Here is a 21,389-nt window from a genome sequence, read left to right as displayed (position 1 = left end):
CTTAGGATTTTTCAAAGCAGGCAGTAGATAAGTCTAAGAGTTTTTGCTTAAAACTCCCAGTGATTCTACCTCATTTCTTGTGGTTTGGTTTAAAACCATTAAATTTAAGTTTTAGGCCATGTTCGCACAATACACTTAACCTAGTGGCTGCATTGGCACAAGGACTAAAGCTTGGTGAGTGTTTTAACCTTGGTGAACCAGCCCATTCTGTTAGTTTATGATTCCATGTGTTGTGTAAATCCACCACAATAGTTCAGTAACAGAATAAGCACTCATTGAAAATCAGCCACAATGATTTGTGAGGAGGGAATTTGGGGGCTACATAGTGCCAGGATTACAGGTGTGCACCTCTGATTAAAGACTATCAAAGCCTTGGACATGCAGGGTTTCCTGCTTTTTTCCCCTCTTCCCTTTACTAAGATTTGGCCCCAGGTTTCAGCCAGTGGCCGGCCTTATCTAGATTTGGCAACTAAGCAGGATGAGGCCTACAGATAGTCCTCGCTTAGCAACCACAATCGGAACTGACAACTCCTTCGCCTAGTGTTGCAGTTGCTAAGTAGAAGATCACATGACCACGACAGGCTTACAGCCTCATTTTCCATTCAGTCGTTAAGTGAATCATCTGCGGGTGTTAAGCGAGACATCACGTGACCACAACTTGAGATTTCTGTGTTCTCCTTTAACTCTGCTTGTCAGAAGCTGGTTATGAAGCAGACAAATGGTGAATATGTGACCATGGGACCATTTACGCTGTCATGGCGTAAATGTGAGGATTGGTCAGAAAGCTGGGGGATTTTATACCATTGTAGCTTCAGTTGCTAAACGAGACAGTCGGTAAGCGAGGACTACCTGTACTTAGCATTGAGATGGTCACCTGGGCTGTAGACTAGACTGGGAAGTTGCAAAATGTCATGTGAGAAACCAGCAGCAGATGGCTGCACTAATTTGACCCGTGGGTGTCTTTAGCCTTTCTTTTATGAAAATAACTCCTTTTCATAAATTTCCCAAACTTAAAAAGAGATGAGGATACATACTGAAGCAAGGTAATAATTGATTTCTCACATTTTATAAAATACCACCATAGGGCCCAATACATAAGAGACATGATGAATGATGGAAATTGTGCCCTCATTCAGGCAAATACTTGTACAAAATGACACCATTTATGGCAGATAAGTCCTAATAACTAAGCTGTGTTTAGACCCTGCTAATGAATGGTAAGTGCGTTTGTAATATTGGGGCGTCCATCCTCTGAACAGTTTCTGAGGGAGAAAGCCCTTGACTTAGTAATAATCTATTGGAAATTATCATGTAATTTAAGCAATCTTGAAGGCCAGTTGGGAAAAAAATTGGAAAAATAATTTCTAACAGATTTTTTTAGTGAAAAATCCATATAGCAATATTAGAATAATATTTGTCTACCACAATAATTTTGCCAGTTTGGTCAGGAAACATTTATCTTCACAAGCTATTAAATACAGCAAGCTCCAAAGTTTCTCATGTTTTTGGAGGTAGCAAGGAGTCACATTTTGGGCAAAAGATCTTATGCAGAGAAATGTCGAAAATCATCTCCTAAAGCTTTATGACAGAAGGTCCTTGTTCTGAAACTTGGTTGCTGAGAATTAGTTTAACGCTAATCAAAATATTAATACTGCTCTCTCTGTTCAGTGAAAATAAGTAGGTTGTTCATTTTCAGACACAAGAAGCAGAGAGGACTAGTAGTTTTTTCTCCATCATATTGTTGATAATCTTTTGGAAAAGGAGTATTTTTCAGTTTTTTCTAGTCATGTCATAATTTTGTTTGCTCTGGTGGACTTCACTTTTTGCATCAGCAGCCACTTAAGTGCTCCTAAGTCTGCCCCCAGGTTCTGAATAACACTTTGCCTCTGGAAAAAAATTGTGGTCTGGGAGGAATAAGCAAGTTCCAAAACACTCCTGGCATACCATTTTTTTTAGGGGTGTGGCTGTGCCCATACTTCCACCATTGTTTTTGATTTTTTCTTTTGTTGATGCCATAGTGACTTTAGAATTACAACCTTTGGATGAATGGTTAGAGTCTCTTTGTCTATTATGTCAGATTCAGTTTGTCACCATATTTGTATCTTTTTAGAAATGCGGAGGAAGTTTGATGCAGGAGAAGACCCACTAGATGCTGAGAGTCAGCAAGGTGGAGGAAACCCTTTTCACCGAGCCTGGAATTCCTGGCAAGGTTTCGACCCATTCAGTTCTGGAGGACCTTTCAAATTTAAATTCCATTTCAATTAGAACTGCTACAGTCTTTTTTTATTTTTATTTTTATTTTTTTTTGCATCTGGCAATCTGTATTTTTTTCTAGGTAACTTAAAATTATGGTTTAGTCCTTGAACAAGAACTTTAATGAGAACCAATTTTTTGGTGATAGCCCAAAAGGGAAGCAAACCCAGCAATGTTAATAACACCGATTTGTTTGATAGTTCTGGGCATCAAGTCCTGATGAGTTTAAAGCTCCAGCTCAAGACAAACCCATCCTTGAGAAGAAACTGATTCAAGAAAGCACTTTAAAGTTTACTTAAACCATTAGTGCCCTTTTGTGGGAATTAGTCACTTGAAATAACAAAACATAATTTACTCTACCTTTAGTTTCCACAAGAGGAAATGCTAAGGTCTCAACTGACTATTGGAAGTATTACACATCTGTATGACCCTTTACATAATATAGAATATTGGCCACTGCAGGCAGTTTGTAGACAGTTTTCTAACATAATGTTACAAGGGCAATTTTCTCTGATTGAAACCTCTCCTTCTGGTTGCTTCTAAAAATTAAATAGAATTAAATTTTTATCAGGTGGCAGAGAATCATTTTCGACTCAAAGTTTGCTTGACATTTGAGCAAGACTGAGATGTTGCTCATAATAAACAGAACTTTGTTCTGCTCTTGAAGATTTATTTTTGAGGGGTGATAGGTGAGAATGTTGAACATCTTCACAACTGTTATACACATCTCTATTGTTCCATAGAGCAATAACTCATAGACACGACTTAAAGTCTTTTTCCTGTAACTGAATTCTGGTATTGTGAACTGTGTTCAAAATGGAGCCTGGAGTCATCGTGGGATATAATTTTGGACTTGCACTGTCTTTCACATCCAGTCCTTTTCAAGAACGCTGTTTTGGACACTTAACAAAATGACGTGCATCTTTCACCTTTCTTGCTCTCATAAGTAACAGGTATCTGGCCCTGTCCATTTCAAATGCAAGTCTCAAACAACTAAAAATAATAGTGGTTGAACCTCACCTTGTTGAATGAGGACCCACGGAGTGCTTTTCTTGTTTCTCTCCTTAGGAATGACTTCATAAATGCCAGGAAAGATAGATGTCACCTACATCTATCATACAATCATGCTTGTATTTTGGACATCTTGAAAGACTGCATAAAGTGCCATTATAAAAAGAGGGGTTGGGGGAAAGACAGCCCTTTGGTTTCAGTCACCGAGTCCTTGTATAGGATGTGGCTTGCGCTGCATTGGTTTTGCCAGAACTGCTTATCCTAGAGGCCCCATCAGGCCTGCACATGAATTGATCAAAAGGTTCAGCCATGCTTCTGGGTCAACTGAAATAAAACACTGCCTTGGAAGTGTTGCCAGAATAAAGCTCTCGGGGGTGGGAGGCCGGGGAGGAGGTAGATTCTATGAAAACTATGATCTTTTGAAGGTAAAGAAATACTTTAGTGTTCAGCAGTAGCACATAGTTGTTTTAATTGCTTTAAACTCTCAATCAGAAAGGGTTTTTTTAGGGGGGGGCAAAATGAATTCGGAAATTAACAATTGTGCCAAACCTTAAATTGTTTCTATGCCAATTAATGAATAGAAATTGTTTTATTATGCTGTTGTTCCCATGTGATTCTGAGTAGATTTGGGGGGAAATTGGAAAAAAGGAACTTATTTCATTCCTTTGGAAATTAAAGAAGCAATTTAAAAGGCAGTTCAGTTATCAATTGCTACCAAAAAGTATCCATAATATTAAATGCCTCAAATGTGAAAAAATGAGAACTTTGGCTTTGCAAAATAGCTTCTCTTAAGCGGTATATTTCAAGAGCACAAAGATTATGATGGTCTTCAACAGCTGAGGGTAAAAAAAAGTATTCTCATTTTTCTCTTCTATAGGAACAAAAAAAGGACAAAAACAGGTTTAAATTACAAGGAAGTAGATTTTGGTTAGGGATCAGGAAAAAAAAAATCCTAAAAGAGCAAGCTCTTCAACAGTGGAGCAGGCTCCCTTGGAAGGTGGTGGACTCTCTTCTGCAGATGTTGAAACAGGCTGGAGATCCATTTGTGGATGTTGGCAGGTCTTGCAGGGGATGGGGGTTGGATTAGATGATCTCCAAAGACCCTTCCAACCCTTACATTCAATGAGTTGATTCATTCTCAATGTTTTTCCTTGGCACTGATCTTACAAGTGCTGATTTTATTTATGTTAATACCCAGAAGAACATTCTACCAAGTTAACGGCCACCTATAATCTGGAATAGCCTATAGTCATGACTATACTTTTATAAACTCGTCGTATAGCTTACTAGTTTCCAGCTGGTGGGCTATGGGGATATTGCAAATAGTTCACATTATGAAAATATCTGTTTCTCCCTATTATTGACAAATATCTATTTCTCAATCTAGAGGTAGGTAGAAATTGGCTGAAATCTCATGTAGTCACTATCCTGTTTGAGTTTCTGTCATCTTTATTAAACTTTCAAAATATTTGGTAATCCCTCAAGACTACAGCCATGTTTTTTTTAAAAAAACCAAGGTTCAGTGCTCTCAGGTGCCATATTATCATCCCCTAACTGGCATAGTGGTCTACAAAGACTTTCAGGAGATGTGGTGGTCTACATAAAGGAAAACATGAGAAACTGCTGGAAATAGCCCAATGGACAATTTGCACCTAGGACTGATTTGTCATGCACATTAAAGGAAGGAGCAGAAACTTTATGAGAAAAAGGTCATAGGGAAAGTTCAAGGGTTTTAAGTAACAAATCCCCCCCCCCCACCAATTATTCTCAAATGAAGGAAAAAAGCTGCATTAGAAACCAGGCCTGACTTGATCCAGCCACCCAGGTTCTCTCTGCTTTAACAAACTGACACGAATTAGAATCAGTTGGTTCTTTCATGCAGTTTGGGGGGGACAATTGTGCAACTAATGACATTTTAGCAATGGAATAACCATATACTTGCAAAATTAATATATTCCTCTGTGAAATTAGGACTAACGAGAAAAATTGCTTTGGTTGCTGAAATGTAGAATTCCAGTTTTGTTCATAATTACAGTAAATTAAGTAAATTATTTTCAAATTGAAGTGTTTTATAAAACAACCCATGGATTTTAACATTATGTACTTTTTAAATTCTCCTAATTTCAAATCTGGAAGGTACTTTGTGGCAGTGAATTTTGATATTAAACTGGTGACATTGGTGTGCATTTCACCTACTCGCTGAGTCTGAAATTTGAAATTCTAGTTAACTATCAACTATTGCCTCTCTTAGTGGGAAAATGCTTGGAACGTACTCTTCTTTAAAATAAACAGAATGAAACCAGAGTAATACTAAATATTTACTAGGGGGTATACTAGAACTTCTGAGGCTTTCACCCATTAATATATGATGTGACAATACATGGGAACCATTGCTGAGTCTTCCCCCTCTGCTAGAAGCTATGGGCTATAAACAGTGGTTAAAGTAATAAACTTTTTTCTTCCCATCATTACCTACTTTGTCTCTTTCACTGTATTTTGCAGTGGGAGGTTGCAATATTTGATTCCAAATGGGTGCTCTGTCTGACATTGGAAAAAGAAGTGGCTGCTTTAAAAGAGACAGATACACGTTTTAGCTGTGTGCACACCAAAGCAGCTTTTCTGAATGGTTCCTTAAGTTCTGCAGTCCTACTTTATTGTAAGAGTTGGCCAGCAAGCAACTTGAAAGCTGAACATCAGGGTTTTTCAAACGGTGTCCTACAAAACCCAAGGAGAGATTAAAGGCCAAAAAAAAAAAAAGTTAATTCAAACAGTTTTCAATCACCAGAACCTCTTGATCAGGAGTTCCAGGATTTTTTTTTAACTAATTTGAAAAAGTTGCAAGCCTCTACTCCAGAGATCATCAGTGAGCTAACAAGGCTGAGATAATTAAATACAGAGGAATATATATCATACTGGGAAAGATCCTTTATTAAGGTCACTGAAAGCATCAGACAATAGGACAGGCTTTCTCATTAATGGACATTTTTCATAATGGAGCAAATTAATGAGCATCCCAGAAGAATCAGTGATTTTTAATCATACTTATAAATAAGCTTGAGGCAGAACAAGTTATGTGGTGATGCCATGGTCAATGTGAAATCCCTGCAGATTGTAGAATGCCTTATCCTAGTAAAGGAAGTGGCTGCTTGATGTTTCCAGCCCAGCTGTAAAGCCATGGTAACCTGCATTAACAGAAGCCTTGCACAACCAACAACAGCTTCCAAATGATCTAAACATTTCAGAAGTAAAGAGTTCAGAACTAATCTTGGGGTCCAAGCCCTCCTCAATTAAGAGTCTATGACAAAGTTACGTACTTCTGATCTCAAGAAGCTCATCTTTACAGTATTTCTTCTGAAGAGTTGATCATTTTTTAAAAATGCTGTTTGCAAGTTGTTAAAAAAAAAATCACAGAGATTGCTAGTTTGCCATGTTCCACTATGTGGAGCTAATGGGTTGCTCCTGATGCCACCACCATTATCCATAGGAATTGTCCCAGTCTCTTCGTTTCTACCATAGATAATGTGAGGTAATATAGGATCTATGGCATGAGTTTGTTAAGTTTGCTGCCCCCCCCCCCCCGCCATTGGTCACATTTTGCAGATGGAAAATTTTGACTGCAGTGATATTGTGTGAATATATTTTTCACTGCAGTTTTTGGGGAAAACTGGAACATGATGCAGAAGTCTCTGGGGAGAAAGGGAGGGGGTTCACTGAAATAGAATTTGCTAAAAGTGATGTGCAAACATGCTGAATAAAAGGATTAATAAAAAGTAATTTCAAATACTGTCTTAAGTATTAAATACTGTTATAGAAGTTCTTACATGAAGCATTTTAAAACTTAAATATGGCATTAAGTGTTCCATTTATTTTCTGCAGAAAGACACAGATACCGTCATTTCCAAATATGCTTTATTGGGCATCTTTTACAGTCTGTTCGTTCTATGCCACATGCAATGAGTGTAAAAGCCGTTTTTTAAAAAATTGCAGAGTCTTCTTAAAATATACAGACAGTGTATCTTAATTACATTAATTAAAACCAGCTTTTCTTTTCTGCCTGTGGTCAGCTTTGTCAAATATTCCTAAAGTTCATCATGTTTGGACTCTGTAAAAGAATTTAATATTATTAATTCTGAATGCACAAAATTACAAAATAGGACAATGTTAAAACTGACCAATGTTCTCTTGATGTCGTCCTCTCAGCACTCTTACGATCCTCTTTTTTTTATTCAGCCACAACTTTTGGTCTATGCTTATGACAACCTGGCTAGAGTGGATGGCAACCAGCCCAGCCTGCCTGCCTTCCTGAAGTCTTCCAGAAGCACTGCAGCACAGTTTACATTATTCCTACCCAACTTGGTTTCCAGCAGCATTGTCACAAGCCAAGTACAGAGTCAACATACTAGCAGTGTGTAAAACATCTTGAATCCCAAACTCTTGGAAGTAGTTTGAGGCATGGATTGCTTTTAGTGTGGTTGGAACTTTTTCTGTAAGGCTGGAACAGCTGCTTTGAACTTAAAAAAGGGCATTTCAAATTTGGAATATTTTGTGCACTACTACAAAATTCCTTGCTTGTAATGATATAGAGCAGTTCAAAAAGAGCTATGATTATTTCCTTACATATCTACATTTCTGAATAGAACAAGTGATGAATTCAAATATTTTATGCATGAATCAATCCATAGGAGAATAAATTCAATCTCACAGATTCTAGGCTTATTATCCATAGGTACACAAAAGATACAATTATACAAAGACTGAACATTCTCTGCACTATATTACAGGGTAAAGTTTATTCTAAATATTCTAAAATCTAATATCTGGGAACTATAACTATAACTAACCCGAAAAACATTATTTCTAATTGTTTATGTCCCTACATTATATTATATAGGTTCAAGACCTATGCTGGGAAATACAAGGACCCAAGTGGTTTTTTTTTTTTAGGAAAAAAAAGCTAATTCATTTTAACTATTACTAACTTAAAATTTCATTACTTTAATGGCTTACAAACTTAGACATCTTCAGGTTATATCTGACACAGATCAGCAAATTGTAAATGCTGGCAAGATGCCTTAAACTTGACTTCTGACAAACTTTTTAAAAGCCTCATTTTAGTTACCCTTATTAAACCAACTGCTGAATGCAAAAAATGTCAATCAGTGCCTCATCCTCTGAGCTTCAGTAGCTTCTGAGTGAACAAATAGCTCCTCAATCCCATCACAGAAGAGAAAAAATATAGCACATTGCTAGTTAATTTCCAATATAAGGTATGTGCAGCATCATGTAGAGTGTGCAGGATGGTGTACAGACATTGCAATGCAACCCTGCCCTGTTTGTACAACAGGGTGGGGCTTGCACTGCAATGTCATGTCCACTATCTGCAGAGTTTAACCCATCACGTATATGCTGCTGGCTGGGCATGTTTGTGTGGCCGCTTTGCAAAAAATCTGAGTTGCTGATACAAAAGAAAAGGTACTTCTTCCTGACTGAAAATTCCAAACGAAAGGTGGTGCATGACCCAGTAGATTGCAGCTGGGTGCTCTCCCTAACAGCTGCAATCAGTGCTGTAGGCTGCAGTGTATAGCCTCAAAGTATGTTTATGAGTGGGGTAAGAGGAGGTGGGAGTCCCAAGGCAAATGTTTGGGGCACCTCACCAAGCCAGGGAAGAATTTTGAAATCATTTTTATGGAATGTGAAACTGACTTTAAGAATTAAGATTAGCTTCACTGAACTGTACTCGTGGAGTAGCCCACCCTCTGAGTCCAAGCAATTGCATAGGATTATGGAGGCAACATTAGAGGAGACCTCCATGTAATGTTACATCCTCAAGGCAGATAAATAAAACCAGCCATGTCCTCTCTCCTCCCAGGGCTATTTCATGAGCTACAGAAGCTTTTCCTTTGCCTCACCTTTTGGATGGAACAGGGTCCTGCTTCTCTTCTCTTTTCTGATACGATTTATTAGCTTCTGTATTTCAGAGTCATAATCTGTCCATTCAGGAACAATTCTGACAGCTGCTTCTAGTTTAGGTTCCTTAGTTTTTGGATTGTTGCACTGAAATACATTTTTTTTTTAAGAAAAGGGATTACCATGATTTAAAGTCCCAAACAAAACCCTATCACTACAAAAGGAAAATCACCATGGAAAGAAAAAAATACATGTATTAAAATGAAAATGAATGAGTTGTAAACGGGCTACATTGTCAGAAATGCCATGTGCTACAGCCCTTGTGAGATAATTAGTCCAGAATGCGAAAAATCCTGAGGTAAGTCAATAATGTTTCCACTTCTAGAGAATCCAAAGGACAGCTGAGAAAGGGAAACAAACCAAACTGGTTTTCCACGGCTCTGCTGTTCTCCAATACAGGAGTTAGACTGTAAGGGCTTCTGTGCCTCTCAAACTAAACTCCTAAAATATGCACCATTTTTGTTGCCCAGAGCAGTCTTATAAAATGGAACTGTGCTGACATACCAGCAACCATTATGCAAATGACTCTGGGGAAAAATCAGACATTAATATTTTACAGAGGACAACATGTCGTGCTTTCCAATTGCTACTCTATTAAGCTGCGGAAACATCTGGATAGCATTCTTTTTATAAACAGAACCATCTGTCACCAGCTCTCAGGAATTCTCAATTCCTCCATTCATCTTTTTGAGTGGCTCATTCCCAAGTAACTCTTCTGTCAGCACTACAATTTACAGAGGGCAAGGAGATGAATCTGGGAGAAATCTTTGACAATCAAATTCATAAAATAAAAATCTAGATATGAGCACTATGGACTGCTTTATTTCATTATTCTTTAACAATGCATGTATGTATCAATATCATCCTGCAGAAAAAGGGGAGGAGCCAAGACAACACACTATATATTCTGTCCCTTGGTATTACAACAACACCTTGTGGTTATACAGAAAGTATCCACAAAGCTACTGCTCAGTTAGCGTCTGCTTGTGGCCTTTGCTGCCAGACTCCATGAAGGGGACCCATTCACTGTGAGCTAATCCATGTGTGATCAGACTTCCCTTCTCTTCCCCCCACGCTACGGAGGAGAAAAGTACAACTGAAATACGGAAATATGTCAAGTAGTTCAAAATACACGGAGAGATAAATCCTATTAATCCTGCAAATTCAGGCACAGCTCATAGTGTACCACAATGTCATGATTTCCATAGTTCAGCTGTTAACTTTTACATGCAACAAGAATGGAGACAGCACTCTGACTCACAAACATCTAGCCTTACCACAGGTTAGATTCCAGGAGCCAGTGAAGAAAAACGCTGTTATGAAACTGCTTATAGTAGATATTCCTTCTTAACTTCACTCAATATTATTACACTCACTTACCAGATCAATGGTTTTAGCCTTTTCTTTGGATTCATCACTGCACCAGGTTTCACACCACAACCATTCTTGAGGAAGAGACTTAATAGTCACCTGATGAATCATGTTATTTGGAAGATCCTAAAAAGTTAAGATTTAGAATTGTTACTTAGAAAACAGTATACTGTACATTGGTCTTCCCCAATTTTGTATTTCCTGTGCAGGTTGGATTACAACTGTCATCAAGCTCAGGCAATGCAGGTATATTGGAGAACAAGACTTGTAGTCTAACACTTCTGGAGGACCCTTGCTGCTGCTTGGGAAGAGTGATGTAAATGTCACATATAGTATTGAAACAAGCACTCTCCTAGGAAAGTAACTTCTTTCTTATCTTGACTTGCTGCTGTTGATTTCACAAGAACAGAGAAGAAAAAGTGAGCTTCCATGTTAATTTAGGGACAAGGGTAAGCTTTGAGAACTGGCATGTGTCCAATCTACATTATTCTGACTTCCCACTGCTATATTCCCAACTTCTCTCTTTCTTATGCTGGTATATGGCTAAAAGACATTAAAACGTTATGTACTAAAGGTCCAACTTGATTGGTTTGGCTTACCTTACCTTACCTCACCTTTATGACTTGACTTGACTCTGCTTCACTTTTACTTTACTCTGCTCTACTCTACTCTACTTTTGAATGTATACCCTACTCAGGACAGCTTTGAGCATTGAAAAAAAAGCCCAACAATAATAAAATAAAAACTAATAAATAATAAACAATCAAAAGCTTAGTGAAAGCTATGTCTTTTTACCACCTTCCTAAATAGTGGAAGAGCAGGAGCAAGCACACCTCCTTAGGGAGCATACTCCATAGCCTGGGAGTCATGGAGGAGAAGGGTCTTTCTCATGTAGTCAAACGTCGGGCAGTGGTGGCCTCTTCAGGACTTCTCCTGCTTATTGAAGTAACCAGGCAGAATCATCACAGTGGGCGAGGCAGTCCCAGAAGATGATCAGGCTCTAAATGCCCAGCATCAGCCTTTCAGTACAGCTGTCATAGGATTCCTGTGCTTCACCACCATGTGTTGCACCAATTTCAATTTCTGGATCACTTTCAAGGGTAGCTCCATATAAAGTGCACTATAGTAGCTGAGACAGGTTGTATATAAAATGTGGGTAACTGTCGCTGTCAGGAAGGGTTGCAGTTGATTTACTAGCTATAACTGTGACAAGCACACTCCTTGCCACAGCTGCAGCCCGCAAATCCAGTGACATCTGAGGGTCAGGAAAAAGTTCCAAATGGTAAACCTGCTTTCATGAAGGGTGAGGGGGTACAACCCCATCCAGAACAAGCTTCACCTCAATCCATTTTTCCTTATCAGCAGTACCACCATATTGTCTGGATTTAATTTTAGACAATCTTCAAGGGTACTGATTGTTCTTTGGGGTTGGAAGGGGGGAAGCAGCAGAGAGAGAGTATCATATTCTAAAGCTCCTCACTAACCTTCCCCAGTGCTTTCCTGTACATGTTAAACAAGACACAAGACAAGACACAGCCCTGTGGAACATCACATGTCAGTGGCTTATATGTGGATACAGCAATATCACAGCACCAAGCTCTGGGCATATCCTGACAAAATAGTGTTTCCAAGGCCCAAAAGTATACTATGGTTGATGATATCAAAAACCATCAAGAAGTCCAACTAGCAGGGTTGCCCTCCCCCACATCTAGTTTTTAGCAGAGTTATCTAACAAGGCAACAAAAGTGGTCTCAATACCAAAGCCCTATTGAAATGGATTCATAAAATCAGTTTTATCCAGATCCATCCGTAGCTGTGAGACCACTACTTTCTCAAACACTTTCCCATGAATGAAAAATATGAGAGACTGGTCTGTAATAAGAAAGATCTTCCAGGAGAGTTTTTTCAATAAATATTGCATTACAAACTGCCTTTTTGAAGCGTACAGAGATATATGCTCAAGGAGCATATATTCAAGGAGACGTTGGTTACCTCCTTAACCAAGGGGGCAGTCCCGACCTGTCAATTTAATTAGCCAGGAAGGGCAAAGGTTGAACAAGTAAGGGGTGGTCCTCATCTTTACACTAATTCAGTCTATATGTTTGAGATCTACATGATGAAAAGAATCCTATGACCTGATAAGCAGTTCCCAAGGTCATTTCCTGTGAAATCTGATCAACCTTGTCTGCAAAGAATGATGAACACTGCTCATAATCATACCAAGCTTCTGACTGTTCTGTCTCTCTTTCCTTAGTACAGAAAAACACTGATAACTCAATTGTTATCTCAATTGTTGTCTGTTCCATGCAAACAACAATGGAACTCTTCGCTACCCCGTTGCTGTGGAGTAGGATTTCAAATGGGTCTGAAGGAGAGTCTCATTAAATGTTTAGTCAGACCCATCATGAATGTTCCTCCAATCTTCTGCCTACTTTATCACCATCTTGGTAAACTAAGATGCCAATTGAGTTCTTCTAACGGAAAGATGGTTCTTAGAACCAAATTTTGCCAATTGCCTGAGCCATTTCCATAGTTCACAGCTCAGATAGGGATTCAACAGTATTGCCAAAAAATGAAAGAGGAAATTCCTCAAATGTATTTAGAAAATCATCCATATCCACCAAGTGTCTGAGTCAGACCTCTTTAATCAGACCTTCACTGTTCAGAGGCTTATAACAGCTGCCGGTCTAGAATTAACCAAAGAGTAATCATGACAATTGAGTTACAGAAAGCTCCTTCATTGGCAGCAGCTGAACCAAATCTAGTGTGGTGCACATGTGGGGCTAAAGGTTAATTGGGACAGGATCAAGGTTATCATGGTTGACATGAATCCTGCACCACTCTTCACTGGCAACCTTAGCATGGACAGCAATCTCCCCAGCAAGAGGCCTGGAGTAGTTAAGTAGCATGCTAAGGATTACCTCAGCTCAGGCAGGGCAGAGTATACATTAATAGCATCCCTACACTGTCCTAGTGACCCAAACCCAGCAGCGTGAGAGTCCACTCATCACTCCTTTCTCAAGCAGGTCTCTAGAAATATGCCAGGTCAGCACTTTCACCCATGACTAAATCCTGGATAACAGAGGTTTTTCTTGGTAACAGATATTACAGACAACAGCATACCTGATCTAGGTTGGATAAACTGTTTGGATCCTGACTAAGTGCTTGATATTGACCTCTAAGTCTGTCTCCTGCAGCAATCTTCCGGAATATCTTCAGATCCACAACGTATAAAGCACTACAAAAGCAATAAAGATTATGGCAGTGCATTAGGGCTTTTTTCATGCCCTTGAAAAATGGGTAAGCATAATCAAAATGTTGCTATTATCACTAGTTGAAATGTATAAAAAGAACAGAGTGTTTCTCTGTTTTGCCATGTCCTTTAGTGAATCCCATTCAAGGAGGTTTTCAGCGCAGAACTTTAGGCACAAAAATAAAAGCTATTAATTTTTACACACTGTAAGATGAGGGAGAAGACTTGCATACTTTTCCTACCTGATATGATACTTCCTTTTCCCAAGGTGTGAAGCCCAATATCCTGACTTCCAGAAACGGTAGCCATCCATTTCTCTACGGCTATCACAGAAAGGGGTATAACCATAAGGCGCTCCTTTTAAATTTATATCGCGGAGTTCTTTCAGATCACTTCTTACAATCTAAATATTGGAAGAAAGCAAGAGGGAGCTATACTTCCTGATGCTATTAGAATTATAACTGTTATTCATTAAGCTAGATGTTATATGATGCACTGAATAACTGAAAGTAGGTGGAGCTTGGTCATTGTGTTATGTTATTTACCTACATACTTACTAATTAATGAATTAACTAATAAGCTATTTTAAAATAAAAGAAATATTCAATTAGCATCTGAGTGTGTGTCAGTTTGCTGCATATATACTTCCCAGTTAATGGGAGGAGAACAACAGTATGTTGGGTGATCTTCAGATTAGGAATCCTAGCTTGCACAGAATAGTGTGAGCATGCTTGTGGTAAAACAGGGTTGGTTGTGCTTGTGGTATACTGGCCAAAATGTGCCAAAACTGACTGGTAATGTCCTTACCATTAGCAGGAAATGGTATGACTAAGGCAGTCCTCATATTATCTGTCTTACTAAAAAGTGTATGAGAAAGTTTTGACCCACCAAAGTCCTGATATATAGTGGAAGACTACTGCTAGGGCATTTGGGGGCAGTCATGCCAGTATGAAAAACTGAAACTTGGATAAAAAGAAAACATGGTAAAGAGCATGAATTAATTACTGAAATGAAAGAAGAAAAATGGAGATGTGCATCCATGAAACTAAGAGAAAGGGGAAAGGTACGTATAATACCTGAGTGAAGGTGGCCTGATTTTGTGGAAAGGAGTTAATGAATACATGCAGGAAAGTGAAGATGTAGGTTTAATAATGAATGAGATGAATAAAATATATGTCACAAAGTATGAACTGGTGTGATCTAGATACTGTTAGTGTGTATGAAAGTAAGTAACAGTTGCAAATTACACCCAGGCGATAATGGAAGAAGCAGAGATAAGTTTTAGAAAAAACGTGTAACATTCTGAATCAATGTGATTTAGGATGAAAAAAAAATCTGTTAAGAGGAACTGAAGAGAGTACGGAAGAAGTGACTGGGCCTTTTGGAACCCCAACAATGAATGAGAATTAGGAATGAATGAATGAATGAATGAATGAATGAATGAATGAATGAATGAATGAATGAGAATGCTGATAGTTGGGCGAACACCTGCTTAGGAAGAGATCTGTTCTGCATATGTGGTTTATATCTACTAATCTATTCATGCAAAAGAATGAATACAAATATAGGAATAATTTGATTGCTAATGATGAAAGAGAATTAGTGAAGGATACCAAGATCAAGAGAGGTTTTGTATGTGGGACAGACCAATTTTTTATAGTGCCAAGATGGGATCTTAGGAAAAATGAGCATTGGAGAAAAGGAAATAAGTGAAAGAAACGAAGTAAAAGAAAGATGAGTCCTGTATGATTTCCTGCATAGGAAATACTGTATGAAAAAGAATGTTTGATGCAAAGGTTAAAATAAAAATATTGTGGATGAGAACAAAGATATTGCATAATGTATATAAAATGAAGAAAATAGCTCCAAAGAAAGCAAAGGGAACATGGAAGTATTAAGATTAAAAGAGGAAGAGGAAAGGCAGAGCAATTTTGATGGAAATAACCAACTGCAAAAAACTAGTGTTTGCTAAATGTGCCTGAGAAAGTGTTTGACAGAATTCTGACTGAAAGTATACAAGATGCAACAATGAGCAGTGAGGCTTTATACCAGGCAGGAATACCAGAATTTTGTTCTTCAGAAAGTCATTCATAAATGCATGAATGTGAGAAAGCAAGTTGATCATACGTTAGTTTGTTTAGAGAATGCATATCATAATGTGAATAGATTTGAATTTTTGAATTATGGAATGTTTTTTGCAAATATGGAGTTGAAAGTTGGTTCCCAAATGCAATAAGAGCAGTATGATAGATGTAAAGCATGCATGAGAATTAATTACATGCTTAGTGAATGCATTGCATTGATATATAATGTCTCCATGGTTATTTAATATATATTTATACATACATACATACATACATACATGGAAAGCTTAGGATAATGCTAGAGGTGTGTTGGCTCGGGCATTAATGTACATTTATTTTTGCATGCAGATGATGCCATGTTTTTGGCCAAGAATATGAATAATTTACAGTGAATGTTTTGCAACAAGCTATATGGATCTGAATATGAATCTATCAAAGACCAGGGGAAAATGGAATGAACAACTGCAATGTACAAACTGCAATTATACATTGATGGGGAAAAAGCTACTAGAGCTATTAGAGTTTGTACTTTGGTAGAATGTTTGCTAAATAAGGGAAATGGATCAAGAAATTTTAAGAAGTGTAAATGTTGTTAGAAAGATAATGGGCACCATGTGGTCTGTTGCAAGGAATTAATGCTTGCTAAGAGAAGCAAAACTGGTTGTTTTATAAGAGGGTGCTCTGCCCAATTTGTTAGATGGAAGTGAGCATTGTATATGTCAGGAAAAACATAAAGGTGAGGGAATGATTGCCCCACAATCCTCTCAGGATTGTTGGTGCCATCTAAAGAAAAATAGCACATTCTTTCAAAACAAATATACTTCAGAAGCTGAGACAACTACTTCACATATTTTGGGACACTTGTTCTTAGACTGCATTGTGTTGATGTTCAGCACTTAAGCAGAGCCCCAGGTGCTCATCAACATACAAAAACATATCCCAAGCTTGAGACTCAGAAAGCTGCAAAGAAAACCTCAGGTTGACAACTCCCCCCGCAGCTAAAAGGGGGCACAAGGCCAGGAAATGAGCCTCCCCCCAGCTTCAGAAAGCTTAGTCACACAGTGTTCATGCAGCCAAGTAAGCACACGATATAAAACTAAAGCAGAATAACAGAGCTCACTGCCAGCCCAATACTCAACATAAAAGCTCGTGGTTACAGAAAAGAGGGACATTCGGCTCCTAGCCCACCTTGAAACAGACAGGAAAAGTGTTTTGAAAATTGCTGTGCAAAAAAATTGGGACCAGGAACTCAAAGCAAACAGATGAGGATATTACTAGAAGATGCATGCAGACTAGGAATAAGTAGCTGAAATCACTATGGAATTTTAATGTAGTAGAGTTTGAATTATTAATAGATGGTTGGAAATGCATTGTTCTCTGAGAACAATTGGAACACAAAACTTATTTCAAAGCAATCTTCACCCATACTCACCAGAACATGAGAATCTAGTTACCATCATCCACACACCTAACATACATGCAGAGCTAGATAGGAGATGGTGAATAAAGGCTATTTTGGAAGTAGGATTAGGGATCTACTCCCATAAATGAGCACACACACTGTACCACCAGGAATACTTCATCCCTTTGGGATGTAAAATCAGCATCTCCATTTCTACCTAAACTTCCAGCAAAATTACATGGGAAAGGTTTCCCTGCACTTTATAACTTCAGTGCTGAAGAAGGGCACAGCAGGTAGAAGTTCCTAGTTGACCTTGAAAAAGTTAAACAGGGCTGGAACTGTTTAGTATGAGGGATCACTGGGAAATCCCAAGGCTATAGGTTAGACTGGGAAGTAAAAAAAAAAAAAGAGGGAGCAGAATTGGCTGAACTTCCCTTCAGGTAAGTTTGAATGCATAGAAAGAGAGAGCATTCAAACTTGCCCAAGTTATGAAATCAAATGGCACAAGATAGGAACAAGTTGACTCTATTGCACAGTGTATCTAGAACAAAGCACGGACAAAGGAAACCAAGGCAAATGAAAACTGTCAGTAAACACGTATATTTTAATCAGTCTTTTTACCTGATCAGCATCAACAAATATTATTTTGTCCACAGCCAGTGGAAAGAGAACATCCAAGAAGAGAATTTTATAACCCCAGATGAGTCTTTGTTTTTCTGTCTCCTGATGAAGCCAGCGGGGCCATTTGTACTGTACCAGCTCATACTCAAAGCCATATTCTTCAGCCATATAAGGTATAACCTCCTACAAAACAGAAGCAAGACAAGGCAATTTATTTCCACATTGTTCCTGGAGCAAGCAAACTGGTCAGGGTCACAAGAAAAAAGTATATACAGATTCCTGCTTATTGTTTTCCATACCTAGATATTAGTTTAATCTGAAGAGGCATATAGAAATAAGTGAACTCTCCTTTCTGCATAAAAAAACAGGACTGCATGATCAAGATTTTTTGCCTCTCAGGCTGGCGTTGCTGGAAATGTTTTATTTTTTCTTGGAACACAGCTCCTGTTTTCCCAGGTTTTAATTTTACTTTTTGCAACTTCTCTGTCCCTCAGATCATCCATATGATCACAATCTATAATAAAATTGGCAATCATGAAAGAAACCTTTCCTTTATACGATGCAGGTGGTCTTTCATGTTATCCGCGTACAAGTGTACGAGAGCAACAGCAGGTGTTCAAGGAGCAGATCGGCAGCTGCATTTCACCTTCCAGCGAAGACAATAAACAATAAGGCAAGAAGACTATAAACTTAAATATATACAAAATGTACGCCATGTAAGGTTTACCCCGTTCGTCTCAGAGAAACTCTCGTGACACGTGTTCAGCAAAGACATTTACTCAAGCGTAACGTAAGTAAGTACAGACAAAGCCAGGGTTGGTTTGGCGTAGCTTACATGGTATTTTATAGCTTCCCCATTCCCGCACTTTACCCGTTGCTTAGTTACAGATTACCCGCAGTAATCCCCCCTCACCCAAATGGCAGATTCAGTCTGGTGCTTTTGTCTTTCTGATTGCCGTCTATGGGTTGTGCTGTTGTCCAAGCCGGGAGTTCTCGATCATTCTCGATCATTCGTTGATTGCTTCGCTTCTGAGCCTCTGTGCTTTCCTTTGTTTGCAGCGCCCGAGGGGAAACTGCGCTGATACAAAGTATCCGCTTGCAGTTTCGAGTTGAGCGTTGCCACCTGGCCGTAATCAGTTCGCAGTTTCACTTCCCCTTTTTTCTCATCTAGCGCCTGGGCGGTGAAATTGACTAGGCGCAGCTGAGCGGCGCTTCGCCGTGTCATGCCATGCCGGCTGAATCTGACACGCCATGTCTTTTACAACTATTCAGTAATACATTAAATGGCGAACATTTTTTTAAAAAACTAAATCTTGATTAAAATTTGACAGGGACAAGTAAAGGCACATGAGAGTGACCTGGGGCCCTGAGCCAGGGCCAACCCTCCCCTGAGGGATCAGGAGAGTCGTCAGACATGACAGATCCTGGGGAGGAGAACATCAGTGAAGACAGAACAATGCCCAAAATCTGAAAAGCTACGTAGAGTCTGCAGGCATGATGGGTCAGTATCATTCCAGTCAGGCTCTGTACGTGAAATGGGAAAGCCAAATGTTTACCCTTTGCCTAAAGCAGCAAAATATTGCACACCTCTGGTTGAGACAGGGCTAGTTCAGATGTAACCAAGTTTAAGAGATTTAGAATAGCCAGATAATGACAAAATAGACTTAGCACCACAAATGTAAAAGTTAACTGGATGTTCTAATTAATAGGAATCTTTATTCTTTCAAACAAAACAAGACAACAAGACAACCCTCCCCCCACATGTTTCCCAGCATAAAGTTCAAAACTAGAATGATTATTATTGCAATGCTAAATTGTTAAGTTACTCAATCTATTGTAAAATAAAACCCAGAACTGGGTTTCCCAAAACATGCTTAAACAAGCTGAAAATTGACACTGATGCTTTGCAATTAGAAGAGCCAAGATCTGTTTTGATTAAAATTGCAATGGATTTTAAGAGTGAAATACTGTGCTTACTTTAAATGTAGGTGAAAGGTAATTTTTCAGAAACCAAAATTTCACTGGTGTCTTTGTGTGGCGCAGAACTGAGAGCATCATTATTCTGGAAAATAAGAATAATCCAATCATGAGTACTGTAACATATGCACAATATGTCACAGAGATGCCAGAAAGTAACTTTACAATCACATCTTTTCAATGAAGAATAACATCAATATGAGACTGTTTAACTATCCAAGTCTTGCTTTTAAAACTCAAGTAACTCAGTTTCTGATATTCAAAACTTCCACATTAGGTATTATTCCCCAGTTTCAAGATAAAAGTACATAGGAAAATGCAGTCTACCCTAATATACCCAGCCAGGCACGCAGGCATCACTCAACCACCTTAGCCACCCAAATCCTTCAGATACCTTAAAAAGCGCTCATATAAATGGCCAGAAGCCACTGAAAATATGTTCAATACATCAGTTTTCTTCTCCATTTCTGCTTTCCAAGTTCCTCCTGTAGAACTTCAAAAAGATTTTTATTCAGTTTGTATTTAAGATCTGTAAAAGGGTTCATCTTGCATTACTGAAACAAGAGAGAGGAAAAAGAAGGAAAGGATCATACCAGAAGAAAAAAGAGCGAAGACCATAAGGTGCACAAACTATATGATCTTTGGACCAAAACAGAGTCTTCTCCAAACCATGCATGTACGCATTTGCTGTATCTAAGCTTCTATGCTGATCCAATCAAGCAAGACTTTAAATGGCTTACAATCCTTACATACAGTAATTAAGATTAAAGCAATATAAATACCAAAATCAAATGTAATTTAAAGCAATACCTGAAACCAACCCTTACCAAAGGGTGGGATATTCTTCCCAACAGAAGCTGCATGTCAACTGGCTCCCTGTTCCCCACCGCCACCATCTTGCCTCCACTACACCCTAGAGAAGCCAGGATGCCTGCTCATTTTGGCTTTCTCAGTTTTCCTTTTTGGCTAAACAAAACGAGAAGAACTGAAAGAACTTCTTCCATAGGACAAGATCATTGTCTCCCTGAGGGATGAGAGCTCAACTAATAAATATTACAAAGATAATAAACCAGAAATGCCCCCCACCCATCACATTTCTTAGCTAGGCCCAAGTAAAGCCCAACCAGTTTACCTGGTCATGGAAACTTCCTTCTCTTCTGTTGTTACTTCGTTCAGGAGATCTTCATTATCATTGTCAGTTTTTTTTTCTACCTACACATCACACAAATAATGTTTTCAGCATACACAAAATGCTCAGCAAATTCCATTATTAATTGCATTAAACATTAACTTAAAATCAGTCTATCAATCATCTAAGCATTTCAATCTAAAATTGTCAGTATACGTACTTGGATTCTGATGATTTTGCTTCTAAAACTATTTAATACTACAATAACCTCTTCTAGACCCTCAGAAGAATCGGCCCCTTCATGCCTAGAGAGGAAAAAAA

At 38.5% G+C, this 21,389-nt stretch overlaps 2 protein-coding genes across 4 annotated transcripts in view; one reads left to right on the top strand and one right to left on the bottom strand.

The window, feature by feature from the left end:
• The window catches only part of DNAJC3 (DnaJ heat shock protein family (Hsp40) member C3), a 41,462-nt gene extending 36,003 nt beyond the window's left edge, over nt 1–5,459 (top strand). Inside the window, exon 12 of the mRNA XM_088136442.1 lies at nt 2,111–5,459. Coding sequence (XP_087992568.1) covers nt 2,111–2,265 — 155 coding nt within the window. The 3' untranslated portion in view covers nt 2,266–5,459. The remainder of the gene's footprint in view (nt 1–2,110) is intronic.
• A 1,697-nt stretch (nt 5,460–7,156) lies between these two features.
• The window catches only part of UGGT2 (UDP-glucose glycoprotein glucosyltransferase 2), a 90,349-nt gene continuing 76,116 nt past the window's right edge, over nt 7,157–21,389 (bottom strand). For 2 of the 3 annotated variants that reach the window (XM_088136440.1, XM_088136441.1), the window contains 10 exons: nt 21,289–21,373; nt 21,072–21,151; nt 20,334–20,432; nt 19,940–20,024; nt 17,963–18,145; nt 14,098–14,258; nt 13,726–13,840; nt 10,612–10,728; nt 9,174–9,318; nt 7,157–7,366 (listed from right to left, as the gene is read on the bottom strand). In XM_088136440.1, coding sequence (XP_087992566.1) covers nt 7,344–7,366; nt 9,174–9,318; nt 10,612–10,728; nt 13,726–13,840; nt 14,098–14,258; nt 17,963–18,145; nt 19,940–20,024; nt 20,334–20,432; nt 21,072–21,151; nt 21,289–21,373 — 1,093 coding nt within the window. In that variant the 3' untranslated portion in view covers nt 7,157–7,343. Of the gene's footprint in view, nt 7,367–9,173; nt 9,319–10,611; nt 10,729–13,725; nt 13,841–14,097; nt 14,259–17,962; nt 18,146–19,939; nt 20,025–20,333; nt 20,433–21,071; nt 21,152–21,288; nt 21,374–21,389 lie in introns of those variants that run through there. The other variant, XR_015795355.1, reaches the window with a different exon arrangement.

The sequence above is a fragment of the Python bivittatus genome, unplaced genomic scaffold (assembly GCF_059951505.1).
Source record: "Python bivittatus isolate LINGU-HERP-01145 unplaced genomic scaffold, Pbiv_v1 ctg000060_np1212, whole genome shotgun sequence".
Taxonomy (NCBI): Eukaryota; Metazoa; Chordata; class Lepidosauria; order Squamata; family Pythonidae; genus Python; species Python bivittatus.
Note: the sequence above shows the minus strand (reverse complement) of the source record. Positions and strands in the feature narration are given on the sequence as shown.